Source organism: Microcaecilia unicolor, chromosome 1, assembly GCF_901765095.1.
Source record: "Microcaecilia unicolor chromosome 1, aMicUni1.1, whole genome shotgun sequence".
NCBI lineage: Eukaryota > Metazoa > Chordata > Amphibia > Gymnophiona > Siphonopidae > Microcaecilia > Microcaecilia unicolor.
In genome coordinates, this window is record NC_044031.1 from 484,163,626 (window position 1) to 484,190,575 (window position 26,950).

The following is a 26,950-nucleotide window of genomic DNA, read 5'->3' on the forward strand; positions in this document are numbered from 1 at the left end:
ATTGAGTTCTCTACGTACATGGATCCTCTTTAGCTTTTATGTCAGGAATGTCCCATATGGCCCACCCCCCTTTTCCCACCCTTTCACCCTCCCCTCCCCCCATTGGTATTTTTCCTTTCTCCACTTGTTTGGATAAATTAATTAAAAAGGACAGAGAATCAGTAGATTGAGGGAAAATCTAGCAGTGAATGCAGCTTTCAACTGGAGGAGTGTTTACCAATGTGGAGGGGGGGTGAGGGAAGTCAGAAGTGGAGGGGGGTGAGGGAAGTCAGAAGTGTTCTGTTTACTCTGGGGAAACTTGGTACTGAATTACTCATAAAGGCCCTCTTGTTTGATCATTGACATTCACCTTGTTGGGGATTCCACTGTGGAAAAAAAGAAAAAATATATACAAAGTTTGCTCCTCATTGGAGTAAATTTTACATATTCTGGCCTTCACCTAGGTGGGCTGGGCTGGTGTCTTGATATCCTTTGGAGGGTGGATGAAACATCCTCTGGCCCACTGAAGAGATGCTCGACTCAGCCCCTTTCTTGTGGGGAGGGGAGAAGGTGCCGGAGCATTCCAAGTTCTCCTTATAAGGCCTTAAAATATAGGGGCCTGGTAGAATGGGGCTTTATAGTTGCAGTTTGGGAGGAGCAGAATCTGAGGAAGTTCTACCTTTTACCCCAGGGGGTGGATGGCCTGGTGGCAGGATGGTATGAAAAAGGTTTTTTGTTTGTTTATTGCGCTGTTCCATCTTGTGGGCTTCTTTCTCACCGGGTGTCAGACTTGTGAGTTCTTGTACCAAGTAGAGCGCTGCTGAGCCCGGTACTCGGACCAGCTTCTGCTTGGCGGCTGGACAACCCCGGGTTTTACCTGCGCTGACCGCTGTTCCCCAGAGGTTGAGCCCCTAGGTGCGGGCGGCCTGCAGGACTTGTGGGACGGAGCTGGAAGCGGGGTGATGAATGTATCGGCCAGGCAGGCAGCAGGTCAAGAGAGTAATCCAGGTACAAGCGGCAGTCAGTAGGCAGGCGGCAGACAAGAGAGTAATCCAGGTACGGCGAAAGTCAGTAGGCAGGCAAGAGAGTAATCCAGGTACAGGCGAAAGTCAGTAGGCAGGCAAGAGAGTAATCCAGGTGCAGGCGAAAGTCAGTAGGCAGGCAGAAGGGTGAACCAGGTACAGGCAAAGTCAGCAACGAGGGACCAGTAGATAGACTACAGAGTTAGAAACACCTACCAAAGTAGAAGCCGAAGCATGGAGCCCAGGGAGAGCTCAGCTGATAAAGTGCTGGCATCTGACATCAGCAGGGAGAAGGGGCACAGCCATAGGACAAGAACAGGGGAAGGAGGAACCGGAAGACCAATAGGAGAGAAGCAAGGGAAGCCAAGCCAAGCAGAGAGAGAGCAGAAACAGGTGCATGGAAGCAAAGCAATTAAGGAGCCTGCAACCACCGCTCTCTGAACAAACCCAGAGAGGACAACACACACATGGCTCAGGCAGTGCCAGTCAAGTGTGCATGTCGACGGGATCCCGCGCAGCCCGAGGACGCCTCTTGCGTTGAGGTAGGAGACACGACACCGGGTCATCTCTTGGGAGCCTCTTTTGGTTGTCAGCTGCTGGTTGGGTCCGGGACAGAGTTAGCTCCGCCCCTTGAATGACATCACTCACGGGTGCGGTGTGAAGAGGCCCAGACCGGCGCCAAAGAGCAGAGTGTTTTTTTTCCCCTCTTTTTTGCTGCAGTGCTCTATGACTTTATAGAAGATACGGGTTTTGATGTATTGTTAAATTCAGATAAAGTGGTGATAAGCCAGTGCTGTCCATCAGGGTATAGATGGGAATGGGCATGTAGGAAGTATAGGAGAGGAGGCGGTGTGTTGATTATTTTTAAGAAAGATTTAAATTTGAGATTACTTCGTGCAGAAGCTACAAACTTTGGGGACATTTTATTATTGACTGGTAGGGAATTTAATTTGTTTAGTTTATAGCCCCCCAGGAATGAAGAAAGCAAATTTTCCCTTTTATTGAATTTTTATCTAGTCCATCACTACAGTTGGATAAATGGCACACTTAAAATCTCCCAAAATGCACAAATATAGATTGAGAACACAGTTTTGGTAGGTAAGGAGCTTTTGTTTCAGACTATAGAAGCTTTAGCTTTTAGTCAGATTGATTCTTCTACAAATTCAGCAGGCAATATTTTAGGTTTGATTTCTTTTTTTTTTTTTTTTGTTGGTCACCTTTATTAAGTTGGGAACTTGTGTCAATCTCTAGTGGTTAGTTTTGTGAGGTGGTCTAATCATGTGGCAATTAAATTTTCATTGCATGTTACTGGCAGTACGGCTGGGTTAGGGAAGCCTTCTAGAAAGGGTTAGGTTAGAGCTAATTTTGAACTTGCTGATTTAAAAAAAAAAAGTGAATGTCAGCGCTTTGAAAGTGGTTGAACAGTCCTCGCTAGATGAGGCGTTTGATATATGGTATTCTTCTTTGCAGCAGCCGTTGGATGTAGTTGCTCCTTTGAAAGATGTTATTTTTAGGGAAGGCTATAAGGTTTGTCCATGGAAAACCTCGCCGTTGGTACAGCTAAGGAGAGAACCACATCGGTGCAAGAAAATAGAGAAAGTATAAGGTCTTGGATGATTTTGGTAGTTATAAGTTGAGATGGAAAGAATATGTGTGGTTTTGTGAGGAAGAGATTAATAGGTATTATAAGTTTAAAGTTAATTCAGCTTTGAATAAGCCTAAAGAACTGTTTAATACGGTACTTAGTGCAGGGACATGTGGGTAAGGATAGTATGGAAAGTCCAGATGCTGAGGAGTTTGCACGATATTTGATCCAGAAAATGAAAAATTTAGATATGTTGTTTGTACAGAATGGTGTGCCAGTTATAAATGATGGAGAAGAGACTGAGGCAGTCTGGTCTGTTTTTGGGTTAGTAACAGAAGAGGTTTGTAATATTGTTTGTACTTCGACTGTAACTAAATCTCTAGTGGACCCATGTTTCACAGTTATAAGAGGTTTGGCTACAGCAGTATCCTCAGTGCTGACAGTGAGTTTGGGAAGGGTCCATGAGAAATGTAAAATTTCAACAGTAAAACCTCTCTTGAAAAATGATTCTTTAAATGGTACAGTTTTGGGAAATTACAGGCCTATTTCGGTAGTGCCTGTTGTGTTAAAACTAGTGAAGAAAGTAGTATTACAGCAGCTTGTGGAGTTTGTTAATGGTAATGGTAAAACTGGTCTTGTATCCTGCTAATACCTTTACAGTTCAACGCAGGTAACAAGATCTTAAAGAGCCAGAGACAGCCCTCTGGGAATAATTATAAAGAAACATTACATCAATTAGGTGTTGGAAACCAAAACATGCTTTTGAAATAATAACGTTTTAACTTTTTTTCTAAAGTCAAAATAAGATGAAACAGAATTAAGTAAACCCTTTAGAACCTTCCAGTTCATTGCTGCCTGAAATGCCAAAGACAATTCTAATAAATGCACTCTTCTTTTTCCCTTAAGTGACAGAAAAGCAAAAAAAAAAAAGTGCCTCCATTTTGTCTTACTCTATGCAGCGTGGGAAACTGAAAATGATCATATAAATATTTGGGTGTCAGACCGTACATAATCTTAAATAAAAATCATGCTAACTTGAACTCAGTTCTACTCTGTCAGCCAAAGGCCTCTAGGAGAGAATGCAAGCAGCAGTGACATTCCTCACCCCTCCTAGTGTGATCCCTTGGAATGTCAGTACAAGATGTGTTAACACCTGGGCTTCCAAGCAATAAAACAGACCAGAATTGGTGCTTTCTCTGTAAACTGTGCCTTCACAGAAATGCACACCTCCTTGGTAAAAGAAACCAAATTATATTACAGGCAACAGGGTTTAACCCCAGGTGGGCGCTAAGCGTTTCGTGACAGGCCAGATTTTGGCTTGCACCTGCATCAGGGACATAAACAATAATCCTGTAGCCTTATTCAGTCTCCAAATAGTAAAATTATATCTGACAGATGTATCCCAATAATAATCCACTTATGCAGACTGGTCTCAAACCATAGGTAAATGAAACTCCTTGTTACTGTAGTAGATTAGGCCAAGAGGTCCAGTTTGCCAGAGGCAGGCATTTTTCTCAAATTGCTTCATTTGCTACGTGGGGCCTGGGCTCTGCTTATATAGACTCAGCAGCTTCTAATTATCCTGAGATGATATGCTTGGTATCCAAGTAGGTGGGGTTTAATTCTAGATCTGTTGCCACTTTAGTGCTGGTACATGTTTGGCCAGCTGTCTTGACCTTCAAGGTACATCAGAGTATGCTCCCCTATAGGAATTGGACCTCAAGAAATGAGTTAAAGGCTGAGTGAGGCAGGGCCCTTGTGACTCTCTCAAGATTGTTTTATCCATTCATAAGTGGAATGGAGGATTATATTCATTTTGATTTCTGGGGGCATTTCAAAGCTAGTTCCACCTCTTGCTCTTTCATGATTGGGAAGTGTATGAAGAAAAGGAAATAGAATTCCTCTTTCTGGGGGAGAGGTGCTCTCCAACCCAACAGGTACCAGTTTGAGGCCAGCTGAGGCCTAGTATCTAGTAGTCGTCATGCCCTGTGGTCCAATTGTTTTGGACTGATGATTTCCAAATTCTGCAAGAAATATTGCTGGTTGTGTACCCCATTAAAGCGGAGCATGGCTTGTTGCATGTTAAACCTGTTGGCATTCGGCTGCAATACCATAAACTTGCTTCCTCACTCTGTACAGCCTGCAAGATCTTATTGGCGAACCCACTGGAAAAAAGCTGGCCTATCCACCATGTAAGATGGATCACATTTATCAGATGACCAAACTCACTGCACTTAAAAATGGCACTCTGGTCAATTTTCACAATATTTGGGATATTTATCACACTTAGCAATTTCCAGCTGTGCATGGGTTGCCCACTCTTCAATCTTTTTTTTTTCTTTTCTTTTCTTCTTTTGCTGGATTTGCCCCACTCTACGGATGTTTATGGGATTGTTTTCTAGCATTACTAGCCCTGGTTTCTTGGGGAGAGGGAGGGATGTTTCTCTTCAGATATACTTAGGCTTTGCTGTTTATCTGTTTGTATGACATTTTCCGGCAAGCTTGGCACCAATGGGTGGGGGAAGGGTTAACATTGGGGGTTTTCAGAGTTGTTAACATGCGGACTGTGATGTAACTTTTAACTTTGTTTATCTAGGTAATATGTCTTTTCTATGCTTTGTTTAATAAAAAAGATTTCAATTAAAAAAAAAAAGTAAGCCATATAGTGAATAAATAATCCTATATGTAGCACGTGCAGTTTTGTTTTGAATCATGTTCTTTTGAAAAACATGTGTTCCCCTCCCTCCATCCCAATTTCTCTCTACTGTAGAAATCTGGATTCTTAAGGTATGCCGCCACAAAATTTCTGTGCTGCATTGTTGAGCATGCCACTTTATTAGCAGGGCATTGCCAAACTAACATCAATGTATTCTCTTTCCAGGTGCTGCTTACTGCCAGTTCATGGATATGTTGTTCCCAGGGTGCATTAGTCTAAAAAAAGTGAAATTTCAAGCAAAGCTAGAGCACGAGTATATTCACAATTTTAAACTGCTACAAGCATCATTCAAAAGGATGAATGTTGATAAGGTAAGATATTAAAGCAGCCGGAGATATGTAATTCTAACATTTCCTTGATAGCTCTGGGAAAAGTCTAGTCTGCAAATGTGAGATCTGTGTATGTAACTGATGTTTCTCTTCAGAGAGCATCTGTTAGTTAGCATCACTCTTTGAGTTAATGAAGGAACTGTATTAAGGATTTTATTTGTTTTCTGTTGTACTTGTATACTGCTTTCCTCAAATAGAAACTTGACCTGAAGCAGTTCATAATAAAACGCCATAGAACTGCAAACTCATGACCTGGTACTACAATAAAATACAGAAATAAGACAATTTCTAAAGTTTATCTTTAATAACTATATCTGCAAATACAATTAGTATGTAACAATTTAGAACTGTAGTCTAGGGAGTCAAGATGGCGGCACAATAGCTTTGGTGTTCTTACCTTTCCTTATGCTCTGCAGATTTTTGTTGCCTTTTTATCCAAAATGCCTCATACCAAGCAGAAGGGAGTTCTCAAGGCTTATCCCCTCACTGGCCTTGACTATTTCTCCACTGCAGTAGACATTACAGCGGTTCGTCACCAGGCAGCCCCCAAATGCTCCACGAGAAGAGGGCCTAGCTGCAAGCATGGATGAGGGAGCATTCACTCTTCTGGGGCATGAAGCATCTCTGTCCCCTCCGGATTCCAGTACTCTGCAATGTCCAGCAGCCTCGCGGTCTCTTCCGGTGAATGGTTTGGGAGCAGAAGATGCCATTCAAACCTCTCTCAATTGAGGGGAGAAGGGAACTAGCTGCTGAGTTGGAGCAACTTGGAGCTACTACCGTGGTAGAAGCTCCTACAGCAGTAACCCTAGAGAGTATTTGGCAGGTCCTAAAAAAGCTCAATGAATCAGTTTCTGAGTCAGTGGGTGAAAGTTCAACCCTTGTTGGTAAGGTGGATTTGCTGTCTCTTGGTTTGGATTAGGTGAGACCAGACTGCATGGGTGAGGTGCAGCAAGTAAAGGTAGAAATTGAAGAACTTAAAAAGAATGTGACTGTTATATGGCTGCTGAGAGAACTGTGATTCAGCATAAATTTGGAGAACTACAATAGAGAAGGCTGAACTTAAGAGTATTGAATTTCCACAAAATTATTGGTCTGAGTCCTTCAGAATCCTTTAAAAAAATGTCTTATTGAAAATTTGAAGCATCCCTTTAATGTTGTACCTACAATGAACAAAGTGTATTATTTGCCAGTTACTTTAAAAGGCATAGCAGGCTCGGACATGGGGATTCAAACACAAGTAGCTAAGTATAATGAACTTAAAGATCTTTCTGGAGTTCTAGAAGATTCACTATCAGATAGTCAGGATAAAACTAGCTTACTAGTAGCTTTTCTATTAGAACAAGATCTGAATGCTGTTTTGAAAATGATTTTTAATTCACAAATGACTGCGTTATCTGCATCACATCAGGATATATCCATAGTTTTTGTCCACAAACTAGATGGAAGGAATTTTTGACTATTCAGGCAGAGACTAAAAGTTTGGGAGCTACTTTCGTGCTGGCTTACCCGTGCAAGTGCTTGGTACACTATTTGGGGTAGGACCTTTTTGGACCTTAAGAAGATCTCCAGATGATATAATTTAATAAGCATCTGGGCTGGATAGTTAGTGATATTGGTGGGGGGAGATAATATTGTGCTATTACTATTTCCTTTCATTTTTCCTTTTTTTCCTGTAATCTCCACATGCTTTCTGGACTTCTCCCCCCCCCCCCCCCCCCCCCCCCCCATTATGGTGGTCTAAGAAAGTTTGTTTACTATTTTAATCTTTTCAAGATTTTTCCTCTATTGGTTTTCTTTTTTTACTATGTTTCTTAACAAGTGTTTGTTGCTTGTATAAAATTTTGCAAAATTATAAAAAAAATAAAAGAATTATAGTCTAGACCAGTATTTCCCAAGTATAGTCCTGGAGTACCCCTTTGCCAGTCAGGTTTTCAGGCTTTCCACAATAAATATGCATGAACTTGATTTGCATACACTGCCTCCATTATATGCAAATCTCTTTAATGCATATTCATTGTGGATATCCTGAAAACTTGACTGGCAAGGGCTACTCCAGGACCAGACTTGGGAAAAACTGGTTTAGACCACACCTTCAACCCCCAAGATTAACAAGGCTCCTGTCTTAAATGTGCCAGCGGTCAACCTCCCTTTCTTTGCCCCTTCTGGAGAGACAGATCCATAGATAACTATTATTCAGACCTGTTCTAATGTTGAGCAGCAGTGATATAATGGTGAGGTAGAGACATCAAGGCCAGAATATACATCAAGGAGCCACATCAAATTAGCACAAAGGGATAGCAGGATGTAAACAGGTGGGGCTTCCCTAAGCAATGGCAGCTTCTCATTAGGCTGGCTCTTGCAGATTTTATATCTACCTAGGATGACAGATGTCATCACAGTGGAGGCAAGAAAGATTCAAGTCAAGAAGGTAGCATCAAGGAACCACAACAAACTTTTCACCAAGGGTAGACAAGGACTCAGTTGAATGAAGCTTCCTCACAGCAGCAACAGCATCTGTTTCTCCCTTCTTGCTTTTGTTATACTCCAGACTAAGGTAAAATCCATGTAAAGCAGCTGGGGATATAAATGTGAATGATACTCATTGGAAAATGTCCACTAGGTTTGGAAAAAGTACAAGGAAGGGCTACAATAATGAATACACAGATGGATTGGCTCCCTTATCAAGAAAGGCTAAACAGGTTGTGTGAGGGTACAGCTGGCACACTCCCCAGTAGGGAGTGTATCTTTAGACATGAAAATAATGGCACTAAATGTAGGGAAGCAAACACATGTAAAAGATGTTCCCAGAATTTTCTTTTATACTAATCAGCCACACAAACTACATGTAACAAATAAAAAAGGGTTTATTTACAAAGAAAGAGCAAAACAAGTGTAAACAGAAAAAAATACAGGTTTAAAAGTTCCTGATACAAATATGTAGGATAATAAAATAAAGAGAAGTCGGATGGAATAACATGCACCCCCTAAGGACAAAAGCCTCCAAAAAAACCCAGCTGTCAGTGATCACAGACTTTAAGGTAAGTTATATGACCTCGGTCTGTTAGTTTCAGGTTGTTTCTTCATGTAGGCAGCGGGCACGGCAGGTGCAGTTGTTACAAGAAATGATTTATTTGGGGAAAAGAGCTCTAGAGAGCACTCGCTACTGTTTATAATTTAAGAGCAGGTGCTGTATTTATAAGTTTTAGGATATAAATTTCTCCACCAATCACCAAAGGTGATAATTGCAATAAATTAAATAAATTAAGTATATATAAAAGATACCATATACTCAGAACACAAAGAGACCGTAATTTTAGCTTCAAAAGGGTTGATTTAATATACAATTGCACACGAGAGGTAGGTTTTAAGAGATCTTTACAGATAATCTGTGCTTAAGTAAGGTAAAGTAGCAGGTCTAGATCAAAAGTTATAACTTACAAAGCAGTCTGTTGCAAAGCATTTTGTGGTCCATTGAAGAGCCATGAGGCAGGTGAACTGCAGATCAGGAGCAAGGCATCTGGATTGGTGCTGAAGAGAGAATCTCCTGGAGGGAGAGTCTTGAAGAGAGAGAGCTTCTGCAGTGAGTGGATCTGAGTTGCTTGCAGTTGAGAATCTGACTCTTGGGAAACAGCTTGTCCTTTTATACCTTGCAAGCTGCAGGAGGATATGCCATGTGGATCTTTGTCCTGGTTTCCACACGACCCTTGGGCATTTGCAAAGCATTGTGGTATCTTGGTCTCATGTCTGCACACCACCCCTGAGTCTTGTGTTTGAAGTTATAAACTCATAAATAAAAAAAAGCAGCGGTCCTAGCACAGACCCCTGAGGAACCCCACTAACTACCCTTCTCCATTGTGAATACCTCCCATTTAACCCCACTCTCTGTTTCCTATCCTTCAACCAGTTTTTAATCCACAATAGGACTTTTCCTCCTATCCCACAACCCTCCAATTTCCTCTGTAGCCTTTCATGAGGTACCTTGTCAAACGCCTTTTGAAAATCCAGATACACAATATCAACCAACTCCCCTTTGTCCACGTTTGTTTACTCCTTCAAAGAATTGAAGTAAATTGGTCAGGCAAGATTTCCCCACACAAAAGCCATGCTGACTCGGTCTCAGTAATCCATGTCCTCGGATGTACTCTGTAATTTTGTTTTTAATAATAGCCTCTACCATTTTCCCCGGCGCCGACATCAGACTCACCGGTCTATAATTTCCCGGATCTCCCCTGGAACCTTTTTTAAAAATGGGCGTTACATTGGCCACCCTCCAATCTTCCAGTACCACGCTCGATTTTAAGGATAAATTGCATATCACTAGCAGTAGCTCCGCAAGCTCATTTTTCAGTTCTGTCAGTACTCTAGGATGAATACCATCCGGTCCAGGAGATTTGCTACTCTTCAGTTTGCCGAACTGCCCCATTACGTCCTCCAGGTTTACCATGAAGTCAGTAAGTTTCTCCGACTCATCCGCTTGAAATATCATTTCCGACACCGGTATCCCATCCAAATCTTCCTCGGTGAAGACCGAAGCAGGGCTGCTTCAGGGGCTGCACAACGATCCTCTACTGTCAAAGTATATCAGATTTTATGAAACCAAATGTACTGAACACCGCAATTGTGAATCTTCTAGTTTATATATTGAAAAAAAACAGCTCAACCAACTAAACCAGTAAAATGTGCTGACATAAAATACGTCGGACACTCCCTTGATTCTGGTGACGCTGAAAAAAAAATATATATATAATGAGACAGAACAGTGCTTGTGACCCTATATATATATAAAGATAGATATCACTGGAAGAAAAAAGTAGTAAAAAAGCAATGTGTGCTTAATATGGACTAACAAGCTAACTGTGAAAAGAATAATATAAAAATGTAAAGAAAAAAACAATGTGGTTGACAAACATGCAGATGTTTTAGGAATAAGTACATATGATACATCCAACAATCTGTGCTCAAGAGGTAATGCTAAATTATATTTAAAAAATAAATAAAACACAAGGAATGAAATAACTAGTGCCAGATGATTTTAAATCATTGCAACAGCTATATAAAGGCAATGCGATGTAGTCAAGTGAGAACTGACACACCAGTAGGGAAGAATGAGACATGGTGCTATGGCAGTGTAAGTGCCAAGATGACAGCACTTCTCAACATAATAAAAATATGAAAGGTGGCCCTAAAAGTTGGAACGAAAAAAAAAGAACTTATACAACCCATAAATAAAACGAGGCTCATCTCACCGAAAGTCAATAGATGGCACACATGTAAACTGCATCTGCAGTTCTGAAAGGAGAAACAGAACAAACTAAATATGAATAAATAGTGAATAAAAAAGAAACCCAAATGAAAATCTTTTTACTATGCTTATCGCAGCAAACATCTTCCTTAGAATCTTAAAAATGCTGGTGATGCTCATATGAGCCACATATAAAGAAAGTGGCAGGAACTAGTTCTGTGATGTCAGGGTTATTTGGTTCATGCATAAACTCTGTGCATTGAATAGTAAAAGAGAACAAACACAGGGCACCTATAATGACAAAATATTAAGACGTACAAAAGACAAAAATTACAAATATAACCATGTCACATACCAAAGCCTTAAAAATATAAAATGAAAAGCTTGAAACAATTTGAACAGAATGTGATATAAATCCTCCAAGGTAAAGGAATTTCTTCGCAAATATGTAACCAACACTGTTAAGGAAACAGGGATTAACATGCCAAAAGAAAGAGAAGAAAAAAGAAAGAAAGGAGGGGAAAGGGATAGCATCATATCTGTTTGAATGTTCTAATGTGTGCTTATTAGGTGTTTTCATTAGTATTATGCTGACATCATATTATATCTCTGTTATCTGAATTTCAGTGCTGTTAAATATGTATATTTTTGATACTGTTTCATGGTTGTCCTATTTGCTGTTTTCAAGTTTCTCATTTATTGTATTTATATTTGGTCATTTTACTATTTTACTGTTAACAAAATTGGAAGTTATGTTAAACTAGTAAAAAAGGCCCGTTTCTGAAGGCAAGGAAACGGGCCCTAGGCAGGCAATTTCTCCCCCCCCCCCCCCCCCCCCGTGCAGGCTAAAACCGCCCCCCGCCGCCGTTGTGGACTACCTGTGCTGATGGGGGACCCAAACCCCCGACAGCCGAAGTGCTGTTGTGCCCTTCGTGTTGCTTCCTCAATCATCTTCTCTGGAAGTTCCTCTGCGTGCACAGATGCACGCAGAGGAACTTCCAGAGAAGATGATTGAGGAAGCAACGCGAAGGGCACAACAGCACTTCGGCTGTCGGGGGTTTGGGTCCCCCATCAGCACAGGTAGTCCACAACGGCGGCAGGGGGCGGTTTTCGGCGGGCCGGGGGGGGGGGTCAACAGGTTTGCGGAAGGGGGGGTCGAGGGTGCCGTAGCGTGGGGGGTGACAGATGATTCCGAGGCAGGGGGAGGAGTAGGGAAACACACTGCGCGTTTCCCTACTCCTCCCCTTGCCTTGGAATCAGCTGTCATGACGTCAGTGACGTCAGTACGTGTCTGCCTAGCAGACCACCTCCAGGGAGCCACGGTCCCAAGCACAGAACGTTGGAGGTGAGAATTATTATATAGGATTATACCTTCTGTACACTGCCTTAGGTGAATCTCTCATTAAGGCAGTTAATCCCAATAAATAAAAATATGTGTGTTGCTTGTTGCCTGCATTCAAGACGGACAATCTTTCCATATCCAATTCCTGCATGTAGTGTCTCTAAAATGCACTGTATCTAGATAAACCTTTTAGGTACTAGACATGCTTTCCTAACAAACAGCATAGCTGCACCAGAGCCTAATGTGATTTTTTTCCTTCATGTCTTGCAAACATGCATCTGACTTAATTTCTGTTCTAACCTCCATAATGGTGCCAAGATGTTCCCACAATGCCTCCCCAAATTGCTTGATTTTTTTTTAAGCAATCTCGGATACAATGCATAAGGATTCTCTTGAAAATGTTACACATTCCAGTTTTCAACACCCCTGTCCAGACCCATTTTGGACGCATGTATAGGCTACGGAGGCTTTTAAAATGTGCATACTGTACTTTTCCCTGGATCACCCCTGTTTGGAAGGACCCCTCTGAGTTGTGTCCAGATCTCATGACACTTTGCCTACTGTGCTTTTAAACGGGGAACTTCTATAGTGTTTCATAAATCCTCAGTAGTTTTGTGCTATTAATTGCTTTGATTTCTGCCACTGGCCACTGTCAGCAATCGTTGTCTAGGTATGGTCCCGGGTCCGGTTCACAGAGGCAGTGGGTTCCCAAAGAATACACATATATAGGCTCACAGCACTTAGTACAGGGAAATAGTACAATGCTGTATCTGTGTGTGTGGGTTTAGATGGGACTAAATGAGAGAAAGTTAAGAAGGGGGTGGAGGATGCATAGAAAGAGTGAAGCCTTGAAGTAGGGCTGGAAATGTGTGTGTGCGTGGAGAAAGAAAGAGAGAGCCTACGAAAGCAGAGCCATGTGCTCTGAGTAGGGCTGAAGGAGAAGGGGGGGGGGGCAGTGCCAGGGGCTCTGGTGGCTGAAGAGGGGTGTGTGTAGAGAAAGAAAGAAAGAACTGCCAGCCCAGAGCCATGTGCTCTGCTCTATATGTATCTAACAGGAACAGAGAGAAAATCAAACAACTTCCTTTCTTCCCAGCCTTTGTTTGTCAGCTCTTTCCTTTACAAACTCCAGTGTACCTTCCTGAGGCAAGGAAGGTGACCATTTTCACAGATTTTACTCTAAGGCTCCAGAACTAGGGACTTCAATCTGTCTGGCTTTCTTTGTTCTCAAGGAGAGCACTGCTTCCAGATGCCCAGAGAGGACATAGGTATGTTAATCAGGGGTAATTAAGAAAACACAGGGCTAGCAGGCAGCTGGACACCATTTGGGCCATTTGCCATCCTTAGTGATTCCTGAGGAAGAGGAGAGTTATCAGAGGTCCATTTGCCATACTCAGAGCTTCCTGAGGGAGGGGGAGTTATCAGGAGTCAGGAGCTGGTTTCATCAATCCAGACATGCAGCCATCCTGACAGCCACAGCTTATCAAATTCCATGGGGGCCAGATATTCGTTCTTGTCTGCCAGTAAGGACGCCAAATAATGCTGTGCCTGCAACTTATCACTCTCCCACAACTTGTACTTCTCCCTTAGGCTGTTAAATGTCTTTGTTAGTATTTCACAAACTGTATTCCTTTTCTCTCCCATTTTGTAGATGTATGCCTACATGCCCTTATAGAATTGGTGCTCCCCATGCGGCATCAGGGTGCCTACAAGGAGGTGCCCTCTTATAGAATTGCCACAAAGTGTGTTGTGCATGATCATCCTGGCCCATCATACCAATTTAAATAAATTACTTTCAACTCCAGGGAAAACATTTCTACCCTAGCATGCATCACATATGGTAGACTATAAGGTCTAACGAGGTGTCCCGCCATTTCTGCATCACAGAAATTTGATGTACCTGCTGCCCAGTCTCTGGCTTGCTGTTGCAAATGGGCTAGATTATATGACTTAATACCTAGTAAATCTGGACCTCCTTCCTCTTTTAAGCAGTTGCAGTTTGCTGAACTTCATCTGTTCTTCCCCCTCCCACCCCCAGTAATTTTGAAAGCATTCCATTCCATTTTAGAATATCTATCACAGCCAACACTATGCATAATTTCTGGAGCACGTTTAACCATTTAGGTAATATCTTCACTAATTGCACTTGGCAAACCTTGCCAATATCTTGAGTGACAAAGTCCTCATCAGACTGCCCAATTCCCTTAGCAACAGGGACACATTTATATACCGGGACCACAAGTCCTAGGTTATTAATGAATCCCCTTGCCAACTGCAACGGGAAATTGTCTCCTCATTGCTTTTCCACCCCCCTCTTTCCAGGCCTACATCGATTCCCATAATTCTCATTAAACCCTAAAAATGTCACACATTCCTGAAGATGGCCTAGGATATACTATAGGGACTGCTTAGGGTCTACTACAGCAACCAGCAAGCCACCTGCAAACAGGGCTATTTTAAATTGGTAGTTTCCAAACTCTGTACACCCATGACATTGTCATCCTACAGGAGTTTCTGTAATGCGTACATAGCATTCTTATGGTAAGTGTCCGATTTTAGATTCTTAATGATACGACTAAGGGTGTGGGAACACACACACACGCCTACTTAAAACAGTAATACTGTTTCAGTAGCAGAGTATAAAATCTGTTTAATGGAATATATATTAGTTCTACTTTAAGGATCTCAGGATTAAAATTTTACTATGTAGTATTCCAAAGGGTTGTTCTAGCACAGGAGTTTGATAATCAATGCCAAACTTATTTCTCTGATTAGAAAAGATGTCATAACAGGCTATTCTCCGAGGACAAGCAGGCTGCTTGTTCTCACTGATGGGTGACGTCCACGGCAGCCCCTCCAATCGGAATCTTCACTAGCAAAGTCCTTTGCTAGTCCTCGCGCGCACCGCGCATGCGCGGCCGTCTTCCCGCCCGAAACCGGCTCGAGCCGGCCAGTCTTCTTTTGTCCGCACTCAGTACGGTCGTGTTTTCGCCGTGTCGAGCCCCGGAAAGTCGACCTCGCGCGTCCTTTTTTCGTTGACGTGTGTTTTCTTCGGAAAATCTTTAAAAAATTGTTGGGAAGTGCTCCGGAAGCCCCCCGAGCTTCGTTTGTCCCTTCCCGTATTTTTCAGTCTTTGCCCCAGTAAGTTTTCTTTCGTCGTCGGGGTAGGCCTCTTTCGGCCTCGGTCGAGATTTTCTCCCTAAAACATTTTGGTGCTCAAATTCGCCATTTCGGATTTTGATTTCGCCGGCGTGATTTTTCCGCCCATGACATCGAAGCCTTCCAGCGGCTTCAAGAAGTGCACCCAGTGCGCCCGGGTAATCTCGCTCACTGATAGGCACTCGTAGTGTCTTCAGTGTCTGGGGGCCGAGCACCGTCCTCAGAACTGTAGTCTGTGTTCCCTGTTACAAAGGCGGACTCAGGTAGCGAGATTGGCCCAGTGGAACGTTTTGTTCTCGGGCTCTTCGTCGGCATCGACACCAAGGTCATCGAGTGCATCGACGTCGTCAGCGTCCAGACCTTCATCCTCGGCCGCCAGTGCATCGAGTGCATCGAGGCATCGGCCCTCTGCATCGGCGCCGAGACATCGGATAGCTGCATCGACGTCGGTGGTACCGGGACCTCGTCTGCTGATGTCGTCGGACGGTGGTGCATCGTCAGGAGTGCAGGTGAGGGCTGTCCATTCCCCTGCTGGTGGCGGTGAGCCTTCGGGTGGGTCTCCCCCTACCCTGAGGGCTCCTGCGGTACAGCCCCCCCGAGATCGACCTCCTTCGACCTCGGCCCCGAGGAAGCGACGGCTGGATTCTACGTCCTCCTCGTCGGTGCCGGGGAGCTCCGGTGACATGCTTCGGAAGAAGTCGAAGAAGCATCGACACCGGTCTCCTCCCCGCGTCGGCACCGAGAGCTCTGGGTCGCCGAGGGAGTCGGCACCCAGCAGGCATCGGCACCGAGAGGACCGCTCACCCTCTGTTCAGGAGGTGTCGATGCGCTCCACTCTGGACAGCCCGGAACAGCCTCCACGCCCGGAACAGGTTCTGACGTCGACGCCTGCATCGACCTCCATGCCTTTCTCTGCAGCCGCTCTGAACGAGAGCCTCCAGGCCGTTCTCCCAGAGATTCTGGGAGAGCTGTTGCGCCCTACCCCTCCGGTACCGGCGGTGCTTGCGCCTCCGGTACCGTCGAGCGTGGCACCGGCTGGCCCATCGCCCGGGGTGAGGTCCCCGACGTCGGTACCGCGTGTGGTGCCGACTGCGGCCACCTCCCAGGAAGGCTCCCCGACTACGTCGGCGGAGGGAGCTTCGCCGATGCGGGCGAGGGAGTCTACCTCTCGACGCCCCCATCGTGGACGTGGCTCCACTGAGTCGAGCCGGGCGAGGTTGCAGACACAGGTTCGTGAACTTGTGTCTGACACCGAGGGTGAGGCCTCGTGGGAAGAGGAAGAAGACCCCAGATATTTCTCTGACGAGGAGTCTGAGGGTCTTCCTTCCGATCCCACTCCCTCTCCTGAAAGACAGCTTTCTCCTCCTGAGAGTCTGTCTTTCGCTTCCTTTGTCCAGGAGATGTCTACGGCCATCCCCTTCCCGGTGGTTGTGGAGGACGAGCCCAGGGCTGAAATGTTTGAGCTCCTGGACTATCCTTCTCCACCTAAGGAAGCGTCCACTGTTCCCTTGCACCATGTCCTGAAAAAGACATTGCTTGCGAACTGGACCAAGCCATTAAGTAATCCCCACATTCCCAAGAAGATCGAGTCCCAGTACCGGATCCATGGGGACCCAGAGCTGATGCGCACCCAATTGCCTCACGACTCTGGAGTTGTGGATCTGGCCCTAAAGAAGGCTAAGAGTTCTAGGGAGCATGCTTCGGCGCCCACGGGCAAAGACTCTAGAACCTTAGACTCCTTTGGGAGGAAGGCCTACCATTCCTCTATGCTCGTGGCCAAAATCTAGTCTTACCAGCTCTACACGAGCATACACATGCGGAACAATGTGCGGCAGTTGGCGGGCTTGGTTGATGCACTCCCCCCTGAGCAAGCCAAGCCTTTTCAGGAGGTGGTCAGGCAGCTGAAGGCGTGCAGAAAATTCTTGGCCAGAGGGGTGTATGACACCTTTGATGTTGCGTCCAGGGCCGCTGCTCAAGGTGTGGTGATGCGCAGGCTCTCATGGCTGCGTGCCTCCGACCTGGAGAATAGACTCCAGCAGCGGATTGCGGACAATATTTTTGGAGAGAAGGTCGAGCAGGTGGTAGAGCATCTCCACCAGCGGGACACCGCATTCGACAAGTTCTCCCGCCGGCAGCCTTCAGCCTCTACCTCTACAGGTAGAAGATTTTTGGGGGGAAGGAGGACTGTTCCCTACTCTTCTGGCAAGCGTAGGTACAATCCCCCTTCTCGACAGCCTGCGGCCCAGGCTAAGCCCCAGCGCGCTCGCTCTCGTCAGCAGCGTGCGCCTCAGCAAGGCCCCGCGGCTCCCTAGCAAAAGCAAGGGGCGAGCTTTTGACTGGCTCCAGCAGAGCATAGCCGACATCCAAGTGTCCGTGCCGGGTGACCTGCCGGTCGGGGGGAGGTTGAAAGCTTTTCACCAAAGGTGGCCTCTCATAACCTCCGATCAGTGGGTTCTGCAAATAGTCCGGCAAGGATACACCCTCAATTTGGCCTCAAAACCTCCAAATTGTCCACCGGGAGCTCAGTCTTACAGCTTCCAGCACAAGCAGGTACTTGCAGAGGAACTCTCCGCCCTTCTCAGCGCCAATGCGGTCGAGCCCGTGCCATCCGGGCAAGAAGGGCTGGGATTCTATTCCAGGTACTTCCTTGTAGAAAAGAAAACAGGGGGGATGCGTCCCATCCTAGACCTAAGGGCCCTGAACAAATATCTCGTAAAAGAAAAGTTCAGGATGCTTTCCCTGGGCACCCTACTTCCCATGATTCAGGAAAACGATTGGCTATGCTCTCTGGACTTGAAGGATGCCTACACACACATCCCGATACTGCCAGCTCACAGACAGTATCTGCGATTTCAGCTGGGCACACGTCACTTCCAGTACTGTGTGCTACCCTTTGGGCTCGCCTCTGCGCCCAGGGTGTTCACAAAGTGCTTGGCTGTAGTAGCAGCAGCACTTCGCAGGCTGGGGGTGCACGTCTTCCCATATCTCGACGATTGGCTGGTGAAGAACACGTCTGAGGCAGGAGCCCTGCAGTCCATGCAGATGACTATTCGCCTCCTGGAGCTACTGGGGTTTGTGATAAATTACCCAAAGTCCCATCTTCTCCCAGCACAGAGACTCGAATTCATAGGAGCTCTGCTGGATTCTCGGACGGCTCGCGCCTATCTCCCAGAGACGAGAGCCAACAACTTGTTGTCCCTCGTCTCGCGGGTGCGAACGTCCCAGCAGATCACAGCTCGGCAGATGTTGAGATTGCTGGGCCACATGGCCTCCACAGTTCATGTGACTCCCATGGCCCGCCTTCACATGAGATCTGCTCAATGGACCCTAGCTTCTCAGTGGTTTCAGGCTGCTGGGGATCTAGAAGACGTGATCCACCTGTCCACGAGTTTTCTCGAATCCCTGTATTGGTGGACGATTTGGTTCAATTTGACTCTGGGACGTCCTTTCCAAATTCCTCAGCCACAAAAAGTGCTGACCACGGATGCGTCTCTCCTGGGATGGGGAGCTCATGTCGATGGGCTTCACACCCAAGGAAGCTGGTCCCTCCAGGAACGCGGTCTACAGATCAATCTCCTGGAGTTGCGAGCGATCTGGAACGCTCTGAAGGCTTTCAGAGATCGGCTGTCCCACCAAATTATCCAAATTCAGACAGACAACCAGGTTGCCATGTACTATGTCAACAAGCAGGGGGGCACCGGATCTCGCCCCCTGTGTCAGGAAGCCGTCAGCATGTGGCTCTGGGCTCGCCGTCACGGCATGGGGCTCCAAGCCACATATCTGGCAGGCGTAAACAACAGTCTGGCCGACAGACTGAGCAGGATTATGCAACCTCACGAGTGGTCGCTCAACTCCCGAGTGGTGCGCCAGATCTTCCAAGCGTGGGGCATCCCCTTGGTGGATCTCTTTCGCATCTCGAGCGAACCACAAAGTTCCTCAGTTCTGTTCCAGGCTTCAGGCCCCCGGCAGACTGGCATCGGATGCCTTCCTCCTACATTGGGGGGAGGGCCTGCTGTATGCTTATCCTCCCATTCCTCTGGTAGGGAAGACTTTGTTGAAACTCAAGCAAGACCGAGGCACCATGATTCTGATTGCTCCTTTTTGGCCGCGTCAGATCTGGTTCCCTCTTCTTCTGGAGTTATCCTCCGAAGAACCGTGGAGATTGGAGTGTTTTCCGACCCTCATCACGCAGGACGAAGGGGCTCTTCTGCATCCCAGCCTCCGGTCCCTGGCTCTCACGGCCTGGATGTTGAGAGCGTAGACTTTGCCTCTTTGGGTCTGTCAGAGGGTGTCTCCCGCATCTTGCTTGCTTCCAGGAAAGAGTCCACTAAGAGGAGTTACTTCTTTTTATGGAGGAGGTTTGCCGTCTGGTGTGACAGCAAGGCCCTAGATCCTCGCTCTTGTCCTACACAGACCCTGCTTGAATACCTTCTGCACTTGTCGGAGTCTGGTCTCAAGACCAACTCTGTAAGGGTTCACCTTAGTGCAATCAGTGCATACCATTACCGTGTGGAAGGTAAGCCGATCTCAGGACAGCCTTTAGTTGTTCGCTTCATGAGAGGTTTGCTTTTGTCAAAGCCCCCTGTCAAGCCTCCTACAGTGTCATGGGATCTCAATGTCGTTCTCACCCAGCTGATGAAACCTCCTTTTGAGCCACTGAATTCCTGCCATCTGAAGTACTTGACCTGGAAGGTCATTTTCTTGGTGGCAGTTACTTCAGCTCGTAGAGTCAGTGAGCTTCAGGCCCTGGTAGCCCAGGCCCCTTACACCAAATTTCATCATAACAGAGTAGTCCTCCGCACTCACCCTAAGTTCTTGCCAAAGGTCGTGTCGGAGTTCCATCTGAACCAGTCAATTGTCTTGCCAACATTCTTTCCCCGTCCTCATTCCTGCCCTGCTGAACGTCAGCTGCACACATTGGACTGCAAGAGAGCATTGGCCTTCTATTTGGAGCGGACACAGCCCAACAGACAGTCCGCCCAATTGTTTGTTTCTTTTGATCCCAATAGGAGGGGAGTGGCTGTGGGGAAACGCACCATATCCAATTGGCTAGCAGATTGCATTTCCTTCACTTACGCCCAGGCGGGGCTGGCTCTTGAGGGTCATGTCACGGCTCATAATGTTAGAGCCATGGCTGCGTCGGTAGCCCACTTGAAGTCAGCCTCTATTGAAGAAATTTGCAAAGCTGCGACGTGGTCATCTGTCCACACATTCACATCTCATTACTGCCTGCAGCAGGATACCCGACGCGACAGTCGGTTCGGGCAGTCAGTTCTTCAGAACCTGTTTGGGCTTTAGGATCCAACTCCACCCCCCGAGGGCCCTGTTTGTTCTGTTCCAGGCTGCACTCTCAGTTAGTTGGTAAATTTTTTAGGTCAATCTCAGTTATGTCCTCGCCGTTGCGAGGCCCAATTGACCATGGTTGTTGTTTTGAGTGAGCCTGGGGGCTAGGGATACCCCATCAGTGAGAACAAGCAGCCTGCTTGTCCTCGGAGAAAGCGAATGCTACATACCTGTAGAAGGTATTCTCCGAGGACAGCAGGCTGATTGTTATCACAAACCCGCCCGCCTCCCCTTTGGAGTTGTGTCTTCCCTTGTACTGTCTTGCTACATACTGGGCGGGAAGACGGCCGCGCATGCGCGGTGCGCGCGAGGACTAGCAAAGGACTTTGCTAGTGAAGATTCCGATTGGAGGGGCTGCCGTGGACGTCACCCATCAGTGAGAACAATCAGCCTGCTGTCCTCGGAGAATACCTTCTACAGGTATGTAGCATTCGCTTTTTGGTGGTCTGTTTATAGGAATCAAATATTGTGAAATTGTATTTTTTTCCCCTAGGCTAAATATCCTTTATAAGTACACTAGTGTCAGTGTTTAAAAGTAACTACATCTGGTCCTTTTAACGTGCTTTTGTTCAACAGTGCAGTATTAGCCAGTGCAAGAGATTCCAGTATCTGTTAGATTATGAACTGTAAAAAATGTTATTCTGCTAGTTACAGTGGTAAAGAGTTTTTGACTTGATCGCTACTAGAAGCAGGATACAGAGCTAGATGGACCTTTGGTCTGACCCAGTATAGTAATTCTTATGTATGTCTTTCTTGGGCTGTCTTACATCATTATACTATTGAGTATAACACATCAGAAAACAAACTGAAAAATCCTGATCATTAGTGGAATCTTGGAAACAAATGTTACATAGTTAAATCTGTTTATATTGGGAAAGTTGTAAAGTCTATTGAATTCTACCACCTTCAATGGTGTAGTCATAATGGCCTGCATGTGTTGACAAATGTTTTCTTTGAAGCACAGTCTCCTGATGGGTTAGTTTTGTGCATATCATGATAGTAGTGAGCCTCACTTCTAAACCAGGTCGTGTGGAGTATGATCATGATCTCTCAAATTTACTTTCTTCTATTCAGGTAATACCAGTAGAAAAGCTGGTAAAAGGGCGCTTCCAAGACAACTTAGATTTCATCCAGTGGTTTAAGAAGTTCTTTGATGCCAACTACGATGGGAAAGAGTATGATCCCATGGAGGCTCGACAAGGACAAGATGCGATTCCCCCACCAGATCCTGGCGAACAGATTTTCAACTTACCAAAAAAATCTCATCATGCAAACTCCCCTACAGCAGGTACTGAAAGATTTAACTGCCTGTTGGAGATCTTTTGTTGCATATTTTTTTAGCCAGTTTTCTAGAGAAATGTTGAACCTGGAAGAGAGCATTGTAGGCACTAATTCATCCTTGTGCTGGATGTGTGATGTATTCATTGTACTGGTATTAACTTATTAGAAACATTATATACTAGGAAGAAATTTTCATGATATGGAATTTAGCTTGAAGAATGTTGAGAGCTTGCAGCTAATATTTAATACTGAAATGAAATATGTAGCATCATATATTTGAGTTGCAGAAACCCAAAGGGGCAGTACCATAAAGGGGGTAAGTTGGAGCAGTAAACGAGTAGGATCTGAGGGCGATTGTATTTAATCTTAGTGACCAAGCAGGTAAATACTTCCACCCCAAAAGCCAGCAAAATGGTTATGTACAAAGAGAGGAATGACCGACAAGAAAAAGGAGGTGAAATCGCCTCATTAAGTATGTGGTGAGAACTCATTTTTGGATTGTCTTCATTTCTGGAGGCTGCACTTTCTGAAAGATATAAATCAGTAAGTCATGAGGGTGCTTACTACAATGCCAGTGGTTTTCATAGTAAAGCATGGGGCACAAACTTAAAGATCTATACCCTGGAGGAAAGGCAAGTAAGTGAAGATATGATAGACATTAAAATATTAAAAAACTGCTGTGATGCCTCTGGTGAGAGACAGTTGCATGAAATAAATCAAATGAAGTAAATCAAATCTCTCTAAGGTATAAATGTACAGGGGGAAGGCCTCTGTCAACAGAAGAAAAGCTCTCAAAGAAGCAGTCGTGGGTCAATAGAGGTAGACTTGGAGCAATGTAAGAAAATATGTCTTTACAGAAAGGTTGGTGGTGCATGAAACAGCTTCTCAGTGGAGATGGTAGGAACAAGGGCAGTATATGAATCCAAGACAACATGGAAGAAGCATAGGATTTCTAAAGGAGAATAGAGGATCACAGAGCTGAGCAGATGATTTTAATAGGCAGACTAGGCAAGCTATATATGGTTAACCCAGTGGTTCCCAAACCTGGTCCTGGAGACACCACAGCCAGTCAGGTTTTCAGGATATCCACAATGAATATTCATGAGAGAGATTTGCATGCACTGCCTCCACTGCATGCAAATCTCTCTATATGAATATTCATTGTAGATATCCTAAAAGCCCGACTGTCTGGGATGCCTCCAAGACCAGGTTTGGGAATCACTAGGTTAAGCTGTTCCTGGTTGCAGAGAGGAAGCCTTATCTGAATTTTTAAAATAAGTCCTTTATGTTCTGCTTTGATGGTTTTAATGCATCCTGGGAATTGCTTGTTTGAAGTGTAAGGTCTGTCGAGCAGGGACTGTCTCTTCATGTTCAAGTGTACAGCGCTGCGTACGTCTAGTAGCGCTATAGAAATAAGTAGTAGTAGTAGTAATTGCTATGACAAAGGGAGGTAGGACACTACTATTTAGCAATAGAGCCTCCACATTTGAAAGCCATCCTGTTCTATCCCCTCCTTTCCAGTAGCTACGTGTTCTGGCTTTCTTATATAGAATAGTATTTGTCCCCATAATTCTTCAGCTTTGCCTACCAGTAATTCTTCTCCCTTCTCTTTTCTCTAGTATTAAGCCATCTGAAATTCCAGAGATCAAGTTGAATTCTCTCAGTATAATTACTCTGTCATCTTTCTTGCCCTAATTTCCTGAAGTTATGCTCAGTTAATGCTTCCCTTTCAGTTAACATAATCTATATCCACCTGCTTTAGTTCTTTAAATCATGGCTTCACAGATTAAACTCAATCCCCTTATCTATATCTTTATTAAAAATTATATACTACTTTTTAATCAATACTGTCCAAAGTGGTTTACATAAAATCACAGCCATAAAAATTTAACACAGTATGCTCAAATACAAATTATATAATATAAAAACTAACTGCAAATCCCCTAGTTAGGCCAATACCAATTCTCCAAGCAAACTACTGTACATAGCCAGGTTTTCAGAAGCTTTTTAAATTTCTTAACATCTGTCTCCTGCTAGATACATATAAACGATCACATACCATGTAAAATGAGTTTATCTTGTTGGGCAGACTGGATGGACCGTACAGGTCTTTATCTGCCGTCATTTACTATGTTACTATTGTTCAACATTTTTATGAGCTCTTTGGGTAATTTTTTTTTTAAGTTCTACATCATTTTATTCATTCTCTTATGTGAACACATAGCTAAAATAATCGTTAACCAGTTCAGCTTTATCCTTATCTTCCACATATTTCTCTCCCTCAGCTTTGAGCCTCACAATGCTATTATGGCACTTCCTCTTGTCACTTACATATCTGAAAAGGGTCTTGTCCCCAATTTTACCATACTAGCTATCTTTTCCTCTATTTGTCGCTTTGCTTTCCTGATAGCTTTTCCAGCTTCTGTTCGCTTATTTAGGCATTCTCTCGTCATGTTTCTGAGTCGTCTTTTAATGTGCAAAGGCTAGCCTCCTTACCCTTATCTTTTCAGCTACTACATTCGAGTATCAGAGAGGCCTCCTTTTCCTCTTACTTTTATGTAATTTTCTAACATAATGGCTAGTTGCCTTTAATATAGCTCCTTTCAGTCTTGTCTATTGCTGTTCTACATCCTTCAGCTGTTCCCATCCTGCTGTTTCTTGAGAAATTCCCCCATCTCAGCAAAGTTAGTTCCTTTGAAATCCAGGACCTTCAATCTTGAACGAGCCCTCTCATTGAAACATAATAGTGAATTGATCCTTTCAAATGCCTCTCCTCTTCTTTCACGGTCACAGACAGACACATAGATACAGACACATACAGTTGTGCAAAAGTGTAGGCACCCCTGGATAAACTGTATGTTTCAGTGAATTTGTAAATGAGCAGAAGGTGACAAAACCTTTACATGGTACAAACCTAAATGTGGCGTCTTTCTGCACTTTTTTATGCATAATTTTTTACAGGTTCAAAATAAGAAAACAGTGAATGTAGCAGATCCAAAAGTTTGGATGTCTTTTCAGCCTGGTACTTTGGAATACCTCCTTTGGTATAGAAACCTCAGCTTCCAAATCTTTCCTGTAGTTACTTTAGAAACTTTCTGTTTTGTGTTTGAAATTTTTCTCCCTATTCCTTGCAAAACTCTTCCAGCTCAAATTCTTAGGTCCCCTTGCATGTGCTACACCTTCATGTTTAAGATCTCCCCACAGATTTTCAATAATATTCAAGTCTGTGGACTTTGAAGGCCATTCCAAAACCCTCATCTTTCTTTCCAGTAAGTGCTTTGTGGTTTATTTTGAGGTGTGTTTCAATTCGTTGTCTTGGCTGAAATACAAACCCCTCTTCAGCTTCAGTTTCCTCACTGACTGACTGACTGACTGTGGGGCATTAGCTTTTAAGACTTGTCAAGATTTAGTTTAATCCATTCTCCTTCCACATCCACAGTATTTCCTGTTCCCACTGGCTGTCACAATTTTATAATGGATCCAATGTTTCCTTGATCTTAATAAGACTGCTGTTCTGTGCATAAGTACATAATTGCCATACTGGGAAAGACCAAAGGTTCATCAAGCCCAGCATCCTGTTTCCAACAGTGGCCAATCCGGGTCACAAATACCTGCTTTTATATTTTGATATCTTTTAGATCTATTCAAGTGGGCTTCAAGAAGACCTTTCTATCTACCGAAGAGGCACTTTCTTCTTCGCTACCCCCCAAATCCTTGTTGGTGGCAAGATTTTTATCTGTCCCAGCAAATGAGGAGCCCAAAGGCCCAGACAGCCCCTCAGTCACATTCTAGAACATAGCTAATATCCTTGTGTCTGTTCTTGTGAGGAGAAGCATGGGTTCTTTGTAAACTGCTATCCTAGTGTAACATCAGGATAATCCAACCAGTTCACCCCCCCCCCCTAAAAGGTATTTGTGTTTCTTCTCAGCATCAGGACATTCTACTTGTGGAACTTTCCTCCCTCTTAAAGGCCAAAGCAGTTGAATCAATTCCAGCACAGAAAAAAGGGCAAGGATTTTTCTCCAATTGCTTCCGATCTAAAAAAAAATAGGACAACGCCGTCCCAATCTAGATCAGGTACAAGTCACAGTAATTATCTGTAAGCACCATCTCCAGTATGGCATACTGCTGTTCTGCCTCACTTCAGCTACACATGTGTTCACAAAATGTCTTATAACAGTAGTAGTGCATTTCATGGACTACAGATACTTGTGTTTCCCTATATTGACAATTGCTGGTTAAGAACACACCCCCAAGAAGCTGCAAAAGAATCAATGAGCAAAGCTATATCCAGGTATTGGTTGCAAAGATTCATAATAGATACTTGAACCTGACATCTCATTTGAAATTTGAGAACTCTGCTGGACCTGACTCTGGCAAGTGCCTCCTTCCTATAGAAAGGATTGTTACTTTGTCAGAAGACAGCATTGAACATGTTAAAATTGATGCATATCATGGTTTCACATGACTTGTTTCCATATGAGACAAGTAGAGCCACAATCTTAATTGCTACAAGCCATCAAGAGAGAAAATCCAAATCGCTCTGCATATGCTACCAGCTAGTTCATTCAAATTTGAACAGATGTGGCCCCTTTCAAATTCCTTTTCATTAAACTACCTTATAACAGATGACTGTAGCTTAGACTGGGAGCCCACATGGATGGACTTCATACTCAAGTACTCTAGCCTGCTTGGGGAAAATATCATCACATAAATTACACTAAGCTTCAAGCAGTAATGCAAACAGTAAGATTTTTGAGATATCAGTTGTCTAACAACATTGTTCTAGTTGTCAGTTGAGCATGTCCTACCTGTATAAGCAAGAAGGTTCACATCTCTTGGAATGGGAGATTGTCAAATTTTGGAACTGAGCTATGCCACATGCCTCTCAGGAAAGAAGAACATTGTAGTATATTTTTGTGTCTATGCTTTTAACACCTAACTCACTAGTTCCC

The 26,950-nt window shown here is 44.4% G+C and overlaps 1 protein-coding gene across 2 annotated transcripts in view; it reads left to right on the forward strand.

The window, feature by feature from the left end:
• MAPRE2 (microtubule associated protein RP/EB family member 2) overlaps window positions 1-26,950 on the forward strand; it is a 273,323-nt gene that overhangs the window by 183,334 nt on the left and 63,039 nt on the right. For both annotated transcript variants that reach the window (XM_030214097.1, XM_030214089.1), the window contains 2 exons: window positions 5,468-5,613; window positions 21,789-22,002. In XM_030214097.1, the coding sequence (XP_030069957.1) occupies window positions 5,468-5,613; window positions 21,789-22,002 (360 nt within the window). The remainder of the gene's footprint in view (window positions 1-5,467; window positions 5,614-21,788; window positions 22,003-26,950) is intronic.